Raw genomic sequence first — 13,339 nt, 5'->3', positions numbered from 1 at the left:
CTCTCCTACAAGCATATTGAATAGATAGAATTTATTACTCAACTTCACTGTTTGAATTTCTTCTTTTAAAAATATAGGCCCCCCTATACTTTTGAAATACAAAAAAAAAAAAAAAAAAAAAAAAAAAAAAAAAACTTCTATTTTTGAAATATGCATCTTCTTCTCTTTTAAATTATTTACCCCTTTTTAATCAAGTAGGTGAAAAACGATAAAAGATTAGAGACCCATTTCCATCTATTTAAATGAACCAATAGAGGGTCCTATAGTGGCGAATTAAGGGTTTTGCCGAAGATTTTGAATCATTATGTCTATATTACAAAACAGGCCTACATAAAAGAACACTCGGCCTTCCTGGATTAACAAACACTTCGCGTGCTACATATAATCGTTCGTGTTTCATAATAGTCAGCATATATTCTCCTAGCTAAAAAAAAAAGTGTCACCTCTAATGCAATGATTCTGTAGTAAATCATGTCAAGAACCAATGTTCTTTATTCAACTTCTAAGAGTTTTTTCACAAAAATTTAGTGATTTTACAACCAATGCATAAGCTAGCCATATTAAAAATCAAAGCCACGTTGTTTGTATTTTGTACAGTATCCTCTGGATTGACGGACGCACCTGACTCGATTGAAAACACCTGATGGGTGTATGTACAGAAGGTGGTTAGTTTGATTCTCTACCAATAGATGGCGCGTAGAATGTTGCTCGCACCTGCGCACTACATTTGTTACATTACTACTTCCGTTACCGGCGAAAGTCAACACATGCAACGTGGTTGGCCAATCCTGTGGCGCGTTGGGCGTATAGGTTGTCCGAAGTCGCCTTTTCTGAAATCCCTGAGGTCCAGACAACGTCTTCTCTGCACGCAGATAATTAGAATGTCTTCTTTTACAACAGTAGAATGTGGGGCCCCGAACTCCCTTGAGTACAGGATGTTCTTCAGTGAGTAAATTTGAGATTTAAATCGGGTCACTCTTGCTCTGTTGTTCAGTGACAGTGCCACTGATGTCAGTGATGATTCTCTTTGAAGATCATTCTTGGTATCAATCTGTCAATTTCATTTCTGATTGACATCATCTACTTGTTTATTGATATTTTGTTGTTGTTAAAATGAATGTTGACAATAAAACAAGTGTTTAGCACTGAGTTCAGTATTCAAACGTTTTTGAAACAGGGTCCCCGATCCCCGATACAGTGCTAGCGCTGTGTTGCTGTTGTGTTAGATTTATGACTCTATATCCGTATTGGTTAGATGTACATGTAACAAGCAGTCCATTGTCATCGATAAGTACTAGTTCACAAGTTCCTGACTTTTGAACATTAAATCAGCTAGAATTTTCAACTTGTATACATTGTTTAAAGCATCATCAGCAGAAATTAATGGTAAGAACAGCAAGTGCATCCGCCATGGATTTATTCCAGTTAGTGATGGACACTGTCACTTCAATGACTGATTTTTGTTTTGTATTTACTTTTTTTTAAATGCCTCAGTGTTAAATGAATATGACTGCATTTTTTTTTCAAATAGACTGTTTACATGTATATATTATTAGGAGATAGCTGAGGCGATTCTAGTTCCAGTTAGTATGATGTAAATGCACAGGGATAGATTGTTTGCCCTAAGTATGCATCCAGAGTTATGAAAGGACTATCCACTTTCTTCTGTGATAAAACACTCAATTTTTTAAGGGGCAGGGACAGTTTAACAGTCATTCTGGTCATTTATAACCAGGCTAAAATATCTTATGTCCACCTAGCTAATGTGCATTAACTCCATGGAGACTCTCACTTAATGCAGGCTGACATAACTCATGCAGAATGGTCTCAAAGACTTAAAAATCAACTCCAACACTGGAATCTTATTATGGCTAGGAAAACGATATAAACTTTGCAAAATATCTTCCTTCATTTTGATATTGTCCTCTTTATTATATTTTGGTAGAATATCACAATATATTTTCTGTTTCACTTGTAGACATTGCATCTTTTTTCAACTGGTCTTTTCTTTGTCTCCATGTGCCATCAGACATGACATGCTAGTTGCTAGTACAGGGCTGTGGTTTTTATAAGTTATAAGGGTGACAGTTAAACAATTATCAATTGTTGTCTTTAAATTATAATCAGATATCTTCTAATTCCTGATGCCAAAGTTCAGTATCTACAGTTTTATAGTGAGGACAGGTACAGTAGCTGGGACAGTTGCTGTATGATAAGCATATCTCCTGCTATTTTTAAGTGCGATTGTCACAGAATGTTTTTTGATGATTAACTTTCATATTAAGCCAATTCTCAGTAAAAAGATTAATATTAAATTAGCGACTGGCATTACATTGTATTTTTCTAGCTCATATCAAATTCCCATGAAGTGCACCTGATATTATCTGGTTAAATAGATTAAAAAGTTATCAGACAAGTACACAATTGCATAACGTCAGGTCTGTGAAAATATTTACTGGCACGCTGTCCCATTTCTTTAATCCTGTAACAATATAATTTTCATTTCAACATTGTAATTTTAAGGTTTCAACCTGGTTAGTTTGTTGCCATATTAATAATGGATAGTCAAATAAAAGATTAGAGATAAAAGGAAAAAGTAAGCAAATAAGTAGAAATAAAGACAGGATGTTAAGGGTTTATTTTTAGTCATGTTTAAGGCCGGTGATAGTAAAAGGACCAAAGTCATAGAAACAAAGCCCTGGGCTTATAAGTTTTTATAAAAAATTAAAACAAACTTCCCAAAAGGCCAATTAAAGACGGGGATTAAGTACAGTGTCCAACGGATGACGCTCTGGCGCCAATTTGAGGGGAAAAATGCCGTTTTCGGTATTGGGATTTTCTCTATAACCAAGACAGCTATTCAAGTGATTCAAAAGGCCTCATAAAGCTGGGTGAAAGCACTTCAGCGCGGTACCAGGGAATTGTCTTAAACTATTTACTTTTGATTTTATCATCTTTTACGTTAAATTACCCCATATTTCAATGGCTTATTCACTTCAAAAGGCGATATCTTTCAAACAAACAATTTTCTCTTAAACCCCTGATATCATGCTGTAGTCCACATTCCTAACAACAATAGGTGCAACTTTTGTAACGATCGGTTGCTCAGATAGTGAGATATACTTGGCAGCGATTCACTTATCTCGTCAATATAGAAAGCTGTTAAAACAGCCAAAAACGTTCACAGGTTGGTTAACAGGGCTTATTAGTCAAATGCTTAGCTGGCAAATTTACCTGTTATCGGTTATACGATCAGCTGGAACCATTGCTTATTGTCATCTAAAAATATTTTGTTTGGGTGCTTTGAAGGGGCAGAAAATCGTGCTTTTGTTACATTTTCCGACCACTCGTTAGGCATGTAAGCGTGCCGCCATTTTGATTGACAGCTCTGGAGAGGGCCCTAGCCTTGTGATGCCCAGTAGGGTGTCAAGGATATGTAGAAGGAAGCGCTAACAAAGGCGATTACGTTTAACCGCAATTAAGAGGTGTGAAGTTGCATTTGAACGTTTCAATGGCTCTTCCTCGGCAATCGAGTAATTTTACCTGAGAGATTCCTTCTTTGTTATCGGCAAAGTGATCAGATAAAACTGTGTCGAGAGCAAGTGTCCGTCACTTGTGTTGATACGAGTTTTTTGACGGGTAACGCTGCAGGATTATTTTGCACGGCACTTGGTAGTCGTCAGATCAACGGAAAAATCCAGTGATTACTTCAGAGCGGTCTCGCTCAAAATGCCAGCTAAGATAAAGGGGAGACGCTCAGCTGCACAAGATTCAGCGGTAAAAGTGGCTGAGAGAAGGCTTTTGAATAAATATTTTATTTTTACACACATGACACTTAGACCCTATTTGCTTTTTACCTGCTAGCCTTGACTATTCTCGGGGTCTTTTTGTGATTTTCATTTTTGGACACTTGAACTCTTTCTTCCCGCTTGATCAGTGATTTTGAAATTGTTTTTCTCCAAATATCGCAAAATGCAAAGCCGCTAACATGCGTTTTTATTTTTATTGTTTTAATCATGCTGTCAACCTTTGCTTGGATTTCTCTTGTTTGGCCATTCAAATCACAATTTTTCGCGTGTCTCTCAAGCTCCATGATATCATATCTTGGAGAATAAAATTTTATTTTGTCAACATTAGATTTACCTTTTGCAAACGGCGACCAACAATCATTTCCGGTTTCGTAACGTGTCGCAGATACGCTCGACGATATATATCGCAAAAATTAAAGGCTAGGCTAAAAGTATCCTTTTTTAGCTTTTTTTTTATTTATGTTTTTATCGATTTTTCTTTCATTTGTCAATTAATTTAGACGTTTCGATTAACTCTTTCACCCATTTATTAGGTATACAGAAATCAGTCATCCGACTGAACAAATAGGGCCGGTTTTCCCCAACCGCCACGCATAGGCCTTACTCTCAAAATTTTCCTTCTTTCCTCTGGAAAGGGACTTTTAACACGAACTTTTCTCTTCCCCATAGTGTACTAGCTAGACTTCTTCGCTGCTAAGCTGATGTAAGACTTATGACCTATTACCGCACACGTAATCGGCTTATAACTCATTAACTGTGCTCTGACCCCCTCATGGCAACGGCCCTTAGTAACAGAGGCGTGGCTTAGTTGTCAGCCTGACTGGGGCGCGTGCCGGTTGAAAAACTCATCAAAAGACGCATTTTGCGATGCAAATTCATAAAAATTATTACATCCAACGTTAGATACTTTTTTGATTAATATAAACACACAAAAAACTCAAAAACACGATTTTAAGCGTATTTAACCCTATCACCGACCTTAAATCTTCCATGCGGCCAGTATCTTAGGACACATCAGTTATTGTTGCCTAGTTTGCAGGTTGACAGAATCAGTAATTTAATGATGATACAATTAGAATGTTTGTTATTTTATAGTCTGCCATAGAAGTCTAAATATTGCCTCATTGAATAGGTAAAGAAAATGGCAATTCAGGGCTATGAAGGAAGCTCATTGTTCTTTTCCTTTTAACTTCAAGTGTACCTAATTTTTGGGATTAGACTTTCTTAGATTTCCATATGAATAAAAATAATATTTGGAAGTTAGGATCAAATGACCAAAAAACCTCAATAATATATGGGGGGCAAAAGTGACAAACTGTACTTGGATGTGAACAATAATATTTTGTTGTCATTTCTGCTTATATTACCACAATACTCCAAAACTTTTACATTTGCAACTCTTATAATCGATTTATTTATTAATAAACCTTTTTATATCTTTGCCAGTAGACCGTTTGTTGCAGAAGTGTAGAAAGTATCAGTACTAAGTAATGATTTTTTTCAATGATGTAACAGTTTGTTCCTCCATCAGCCCACCAATTATGTAATAGATAGACCCCAAGTCAGCGGAGATTATGTGGCAAGGTGTATTTAGACCATGGTCCATTAGTGGGTTATAATGCATTCATGCGAGACGTGCGGTTATGTGAGTTACACCACATCTGAGTCTTTTGTTTTTCACTTCCACCGTGGTCTAAAGTACATCACATATCAGTGACAGCATTCTGTATTGTATATCAATGATAGTGTTCTCTGAATTGATATGACAAAACACATGTTGTCCTTTAATTCAGTTAATGTTTAATAAGCTGTCACGCCCACCTAAGTTCATGTCTTACTTTCATTGTGTCTGTCACCTGTTTTCTATGCATCAGCTTGACCAGGTATATAATGTATGCAGATTACAGGCATGTTCACAGCTGTGCTAACTTAAAAACAGTTATAGACTAAGTGACCTCATCGGAAGACCACATAAGCTAAGGGCACCTGTAGCAGTAGCTACTTGGAATATTTAATGATAAGAAAATAATAATGCACACATAATAATAGTTTCATATATTTGTGCAGAATGGCATCAGAGTGATTATAGAGTGATTAAAATGTTTTTTTGTAAAATATTTTTTAAATCTTGGCAATTATTTGTTTGGAACTGATTTCTGAACTGATATCCCAAGTGTATCAGTAGCCCAGAATGCCAGGAGTTACCTTCTACATGTATGAGTGCCTTCTTAAAAGTACCCCAAACATGTTCTTTAATATGGAAGTAAATCATTCTATAGTGGTTGTATAAGTGACCACATCTAGATCATTGTGAACAGCAACTAATACTGAACAGTGGGCACTATGACGTAGTTAATAGACATTGATTAACAAAAGGCCAGTGATTTGCCTGCTGTGGGCAAACAACATTGGGCAGAAATACAGTGCAGTTTTATATGTGAATAAACAGCAATGTGTACCAAGGTGTTGTGATAGAGCATGCAGCACTTACTTCTCCACATTGTTGGCAGAGTATTTATTTCTATTAGGGCTGGTTGTTTGATGTTCATTGAAAAAGTTCTAATCCAATTTCTAGTAATAAAACATGCCCCATTTTTGTGGAATCCACCAAAGACAGCCTGAAGGAAGTCCAGCATTATAGCAAAATATTGATCTCTTTAATAATACATGGTTATTCATATTATATTATAATAGGTGTTAAAAGGCAACATAGTTGTCAATGGAAATCCCACCAGAAGACAGGAGCCTGCCAGAGACTTGAGGTGCATAAGCACCAGAAAAATTGTCTTGCCTAGTGTTCTAACATGACTTGAGGATATTGTCACCCTTTGCCCAAAACTCCTTATTTACTGCCTTACATACATTCTTTTGGGTAATAGATAAATCTTCAGTGTTCAGTGACTAAATAAATAATCATTTACCAGGCCCGTAGCCAAGGGGGGGGGGGGGGGGGGGGGGGTTCGAAAGAACTGCTCTTTTTGCTGGGAAAAGGTACACTCTGGGTAAAATTTGATCTAGGTACATGAATTTTTTATAGAAAAGGGTCCACTTTTTCAGAAAAAGAACCCCCCCTTTTGAAATTGCTGGCTACAGGCCTGATTTACACGTCATACGAAGGGTGATGTCATAATTGCGATTTTGGGGTAAAAACTGAAAAATTGGTTTCTCAAATTTCTCCCTTACCTGAGCACCCACAATCACCATTTCTACGTCGATTTAATGGCACATTTAGTACTACAGAATCCTGCCAGCAATTTTTCTTAAAATGTTTAGTTCAGATTTTATTGTTAAAAAAGCAAAATAATGCCTTTGTTTACTGAAAATCTGTAATTACGGTCTCACAACTCCATAACTAAAACATTTGAACCAAAATGACTCTATGGGATTGTAGCCCATACACTCATGGTCAACTCTGCCACTTTTCGTGATGAAATCTTGTTTAAGGATGAAGTTATGCCCCATACCAATTGCTATCTCTCCTCAAAATGGGTGTTAAATTGACAATTAAAGCTTTGAGTTGCCTATGCTTATGCATTGTAACAATAAATATAAACGCCAATATTTTATATTTTCGAGGGGTTTTTTTATTGTCTTAAATCAGCACAAAGACAGATGCATTATTGCATAATTAGATGCAGGGAAAACCTCATTTTCCGTATCTGGATGATAATAAAGGGTTACAACATCCTTAATGATATGCTTGGATGTCTATCATAGTTTCAGTATTATTTTCAGCCTTGAATATCACTCTCAAAATAGTGGTATTAAGTGGTGAGTGTAAGAAATATATTCATGTATTGAGTCAGTAAGGATACAGAGGAAAAAATTAATTGCTGTTATTGTAATTGGAAGTGAAACAAGTAAGCTATTCAAATCTGTTCTATTCTGATTCAGAGGGCCCCCAGGGTTTGATCTCCCCATTCCATGATATTCCGCTGTACGGTAATGCAGAGAAGACAGTGTTTAACATGGTGGTGGAGGTTCCAAGATGGACGAATGCCAAGATGGAGGTACGTGTGTGTGTGTGTGTGCATGTGAATGTGCACGTATGCATGGTTAATCTGTGTGCGTGCTTTATATATTGGTCTATTCATCCATTGGATTTGTGCTGTATTCATGATGTTCTGTTTTCAGGCATGTCTGTGAGTGTGCGTGTGTGAGAAGTGAGGACAAAGGGGTCACAGGAGACTTGAGTAAAGATGGAAGTATGTTTTGTGTGTCAACAATTATAGATCAAGGTCAACTTTGCCTAAGATAAGCTTGTTCATTGGATATGGTATGAAGGCTACGCTGTGACTAGTTACCATTTGCTACTGCTATACTTTGAAAAATGATAATTTGATTGTGAGCATTTAAGAGACATTCACACTATGATGTTAAATCAATACGGCTTATGGCCCAGTGCTCAGATTTTGTACAAATCTGCTGTTCTTGATTGACCAAATGCACTATTGACCTGCAACATTAATCATTGTTACTTGTATTAGATGGTTAATAGAATACAGTCTGTCATTTTACAAATCATACAGCTGATAGGAATAACAATATTTTCACCCATTGTGTTTGAATTGACTCTCACTGTGTTTGTAGTTAATACATTTGGCATATAACCTCCAAAATTTTCTTAAATATAATTTACTAGTGCCTGCTTTTCAACTGACATATGTGCAACTATTAATTTACATCACTTGTTTTATTATCTAAACTGGTATTACATGTGTATATATCTTAATGCTTGTGAATTATTAATTAGGTGATGTAAAATATTTAATCACTTCTGTGCTATTGTTTCAGATTGCCACAAAGGAGAAGTTGAATCCAATTAAGCAAGATGTGAAGAAAGGCAAGCTTCGTTATGTGAAGAACTGTTTTCCACATCATGGTTATATATGGAATTATGGCGCCTTGCCACAGGTGATATAAAAATCAATGGAATTGTTGTAACTAATTCTTTATCAGTTTATATTTCAACCAATCGTAGCAGGAAAATGAGTGGATTTTAATGTTTCAGAAAGGAAGTTGACAAAAGAGGATGACATAGGAGTCAGGGCTTGTCTAAATATTTAATAGACTTTATTGTGAAACTATAAATTTTTAAGGTATTGATATACAATATTACATGATTTTTCAATTCAGACCTGGGAGCATCCTGCACATGTGGATGAGAACACAAAGTGCAAAGGTGACAATGATCCCATAGATGTGTGTGAAATTGGATACAAGGTGAGATGAGTGTTGATTTTGAAATGTTAGGACACTATGTGTGAGTTATAAATTGAATACACAATGTTAGATATGAACAATGAATTGATGATAGTTATGTAGCCTTTTAATCATAATGAAATCTATTGGAAAAAAATTTGGGAGAGAGTTGGAAACCTGACTGATCTACATTCATTTGGGTTTAGACAACCAGTCATCCTGCCATAATTTGGACAGCCTGTGTGACAAGATGACTGCCTATCTTAAGACTGGACAGCATATAAAAATTTGTAGTAGCCCTCCCATCTATTACTATTTTTGTTACTCGTTGTTTGAATATAAATTGCCTATATAAAGGCCCCTGACAAAAATGTTTAGTGTACCCCCAATACCACATACAAGTTTGTATGTGAAGGAAAAGTCCAGGCAAAACACCTGGGCCTAGTTTCATAAAGGACGTTTAGCACTGACCAGTGTTTAAGTCTAACCAGTGGATAAATTCTCCTAACACCCTTTAACTAAACGACAGTTGAAATTGTGTTTCATAAACAGTGTTTAAACAGCCAGTTCGTTAAATGACCTTTAAATATTTTATCCAGTTAAGCACTAAACAATTAACTAACCGGCTGTTTAAACGCTGTTTATGAAACACAATTTTAACCATCTTTTAGTTAATGGGTGTTAGGAGAATGTATCCACTGGTTAGGCTTATACACTGGTTAGTGCTAATTAAATAAACGATCCTTTATGAAACTTGGCCCTGATTTGCATTGCTCTGCTTTTCACTTCTGAATTTATTCAATACTCCGTTTGATTGTCATCATATGATTATGTGTGATAAATTTATTAAAAATTTAATTACTTTAACACCCAACCAGCCTGCTTTATCAATTCCATAATTTCTGAATTAGTGGAATGAAGTTTGTTGACTTGATGTTTTTTTTTTTTTTTTTTTTTTTTTTTTTTTTTTTTTTTTTTTTCAGGTCCACAAAAGAGGGGCAGTGGTGCAAGTGAAGGTCTTAGGCACATTTGCTCTGATTGATGAAGGTATTTGAATATTTCATTGGCTATTTTGCTAGTTCATCTTTCTAATACCTTTTACTTGTTTAAGACTAATTTACAGATCCAACATTTTCTTTGCTGCTTGCCAAAATAATTTCTATTATTTCTGTCTGCAACATTTAAGTATTTTCAACTGTTATAGTACCTCACAAGCACCCTCCCTCCATCTCTTACTCCCCCCCCCTTCTAGGGGCTCCAGCTAATAAGCACATTGTGAACTTTTTTGCTATTTTTCAGGAGAGACTGATTGGAAGTTGATGGCAATTGATGTGAATGACCCACTTGCCGACAAGTTGAATGGTGATTGTTTTGTCCAATGTGATTTCTTTGTCTGCTACAACGTAACAGAATTAATATTCGACAAACTTTTTTTAAACAAGTTGGAAATCAATGACATGTGTACTGTACACCTTAACTTTACAAAGCATGACATTAAAATATTATCACAGTCTTATCTTGAATGTCACACATCCAAAATGCATATTGATTGTTGACAAATGGTGTCTTGTCTTCTTTTACAGATATAAATGATGTTGAAACTCACTTGCCAGGACTACTTAAGGTTTGTAACTTTGCATTTATTTAAAATAAATCTCTCTGTTTCTATCAGTAATATTAACGTTGGTTTTTGTGTAGTTATTATTTTCTAGTTGTTTTGTTACTATTTTGTAAGTGGTAGTTGTCATATTACACTGTGGTGTGAGGAAATCATTTCTTAATGTTGCTTTTCTTGCTGTTGTAACCCCAGTCTTTGTTTTATAGGCTACCACTGAATGGTTTAGAATTTACAAAATCCCTGATGGAAAACCAGAGAACCAGTTTGCATTCAATGGAGCAGCCAAGAACAAAGTATGAAACAATCAAAGTACTGAAAAATTAGATTTCACAGAAAATATTTCTTGCCAAAATTCAGAAAAGGATTTAGAAATTTAAATCAATTTCAATGACTGTAAAAGATTTGCACAATATGACAATTTATGCAACAACATATTTAAACTTGTTTCTCAGAGTTAAAAATTCTATGTATCAAGTAACAGCTTTTTAAGAAAAGATCTTACATAAGTTCAGTATGAACACATAATGTCAGTGATGCAAATTTAGAATGCAGTAGATATGTCAAAATGTTATCAGCATGCCTTGACTTTATTTTCTAGGAGTTTGCCTTAAAGGTTATAGAAGACACAAATAAACATTGGAAGGAAATGGTAGCCAAACAGACAGATTCAGGGGAACTGACTTGGTAAGTGTTCCTATTTAAAAGATTGGGGTAGGTTTTCAAATGTATGTTACTTTTTCCATGAGAAGCCATAATCAAGTTCTGATTTTGTATTTCACGTTAACAATGTGGTTGTGCTATAAACATATGTAGCCATAAGGCATCCCTTCCAAAAACAATTATAATAAACACACACACAGTCAAATAAATAACAAAAGAGATTTTTTGAAACGTTGCAGTGCTGTGCTCCTGAAAATGTCAGCAAGGGTTAAATGGTGAAATGATTTCTTACTACATGCATTTATTCTAGTGAAAATACAACTGTTGCCGGAAGTCCGTTTCTTATGACACAAGATGCTGCAAACAAAGTACTGGAGGCAGTAAGTAAAAATAATTCACCACTTTCTACAGCAGACAGTTATTTATGCCAAACAGTTTGTGGATTTGTTTTTAAATAGCCTTGCTTTTAATTGATTGGTGATATTTTAAAGATTAATAGATTTTGTGTACTCTTTTTGTTAAGTTTCAATAAAATGCTAAATAAAATGAATCCAGAACAGAAATTAATTGAATTATTATTATTATGATTTTGTAGTGCCCTCCTCAGCAGCCAGCTCAGCCTATTTCTCCTGAAGGTAAGGTGACCAATTTCATGTAAAGTAAAGATCATTAGGTGGAATGATGAATATTTAAGGAATTTTCTACATATCCATAGAAATAAACACCTCATTTTAATTAACTTTCTCATTTGTTAAAATATGACTTTGGGTTCAGGTGCATCAGTTTTGAAGTTATGTTCACACAAATGAATTACATATAAACTTTCTATTATTTAACTACTTTTTATTTCATGGACTTCATGTGTGTGCACACACACACATACACATTTGTATGGATTCTAAGTCTGATAGTAGTATGCTGCTATATTTAATAATGTCCTTTCTTCTTTTCAGTCGACAAGTGGCACTTTGTGAAATTGTGAAGGTGCGCAGAGACGGCCAAATTGTAGACTTTTGTGAAAGTAGATTGAAATGATTTTGAATAGGCAGCATCTGGATATTTTAATGAAAAAGTCAATTTTGTGTACAACTACTGCTGACAACATTCAGTGGCTGAAAAAAAGTTTGGTGATTTTGAAGTATTAACCTTTTTTAGTTTTGGGTCTGTTCTCTTTTGCTCTCTGTTTGGATTCTCCTTGTGCACAAAATCACTTTCAGTACATCTCTTTAACTTACATAATAGGAAGTCTTAAGTTTAAGTATCACTGGGGTGAAGTAAAGATTATCTGACAATTTAGGACCTCTGTCACTGACTTGTGAAAACTGATGTCTTTTCTATACCAGGCTGTTGTATTGAGTGCTGTAACAATTTGGTCGTCTGTCATGAAAAGCTGTTGTATACACGACAACAGGAAACTATGATTGGATTTTGTGATCTCCAAATGCCAAGCATGGATTCGGTATTTGGACAAAAACTTTATTTTTGCCTACATATTTCTGTATTCATGTGACAGACATAATTATAAATTAATCAGGTCATTCTATTATTAAAATCAACTTTAAATTGTGTCTCGTTTGAAATTAAGGATAATCCAGTGTAGATGTTTAGCATAATTAACAATTTGGAGGTAAATTATGTTGGTAAGAGTATCTATACTCTGAAATACGGGGGTGTATCTTATACCAAATGATGAAATAGAATGTGCTTGAAAATTGGGGCTCTTAGATTGCTGTTGTGAATAAACTCGTTACTTAAAAGCACTTTTATTTTTGTTATTTTTTTATTTATTTGTAAATTGTTGACAAATGAAATGCTGCTCGTAATGGAGCAAGCTCTAGCTAAGAGATCGTGGTTAAAAGTCGAGAATTACCCCTCTTAAAAGTTGCCGAACTTGCGGTGGCTCTCATATATTTAGCATGCCGGGAGAATTAATGTTGAACCCTCGCTGTCAAGTTGAGGAAATCTTTATTTAAAGAACGTGTACCAAAGTCAGGTACGATGCTTGGAAGCACTACTGTATCACAATTTGATTATCTTGAACATACGCAAG

General features: G+C 35.2%; 1 protein-coding gene across 1 annotated transcript; it reads left to right on the top strand.

The window, feature by feature from the left end:
* The first annotated feature begins 726 nt into the window (after window positions 1-726).
* Window positions 727-13,049, top strand: LOC106155654 (uncharacterized). The gene is made up of 12 exons (XM_013530582.2): window positions 727-945; window positions 7,704-7,819; window positions 8,604-8,723; window positions 8,946-9,032; window positions 9,995-10,058; window positions 10,311-10,373; window positions 10,595-10,635; window positions 10,836-10,922; window positions 11,228-11,313; window positions 11,600-11,669; window positions 11,885-11,924; window positions 12,243-13,049. Exons 1-12 carry the CDS (start codon window positions 768-770, stop codon window positions 12,269-12,271), a joined length of 981 nt encoding a protein of 326 aa, XP_013386036.2. The 5' UTR covers window positions 727-767; the 3' UTR covers window positions 12,272-13,049.
* Window positions 13,050-13,339: the final 290 nt, after the last annotated feature.

Source organism: Lingula anatina, chromosome 2 (genome assembly GCF_051362555.1).
Source record: "Lingula anatina isolate TDL-2025a chromosome 2, LinAna3.0, whole genome shotgun sequence".
NCBI lineage: Eukaryota > Metazoa > Brachiopoda > Lingulata > Lingulida > Lingulidae > Lingula > Lingula anatina.
The sequence above is the reverse complement of the archived record's forward strand: the minus strand, read 5'-3'. Positions and strand labels throughout refer to the sequence as shown.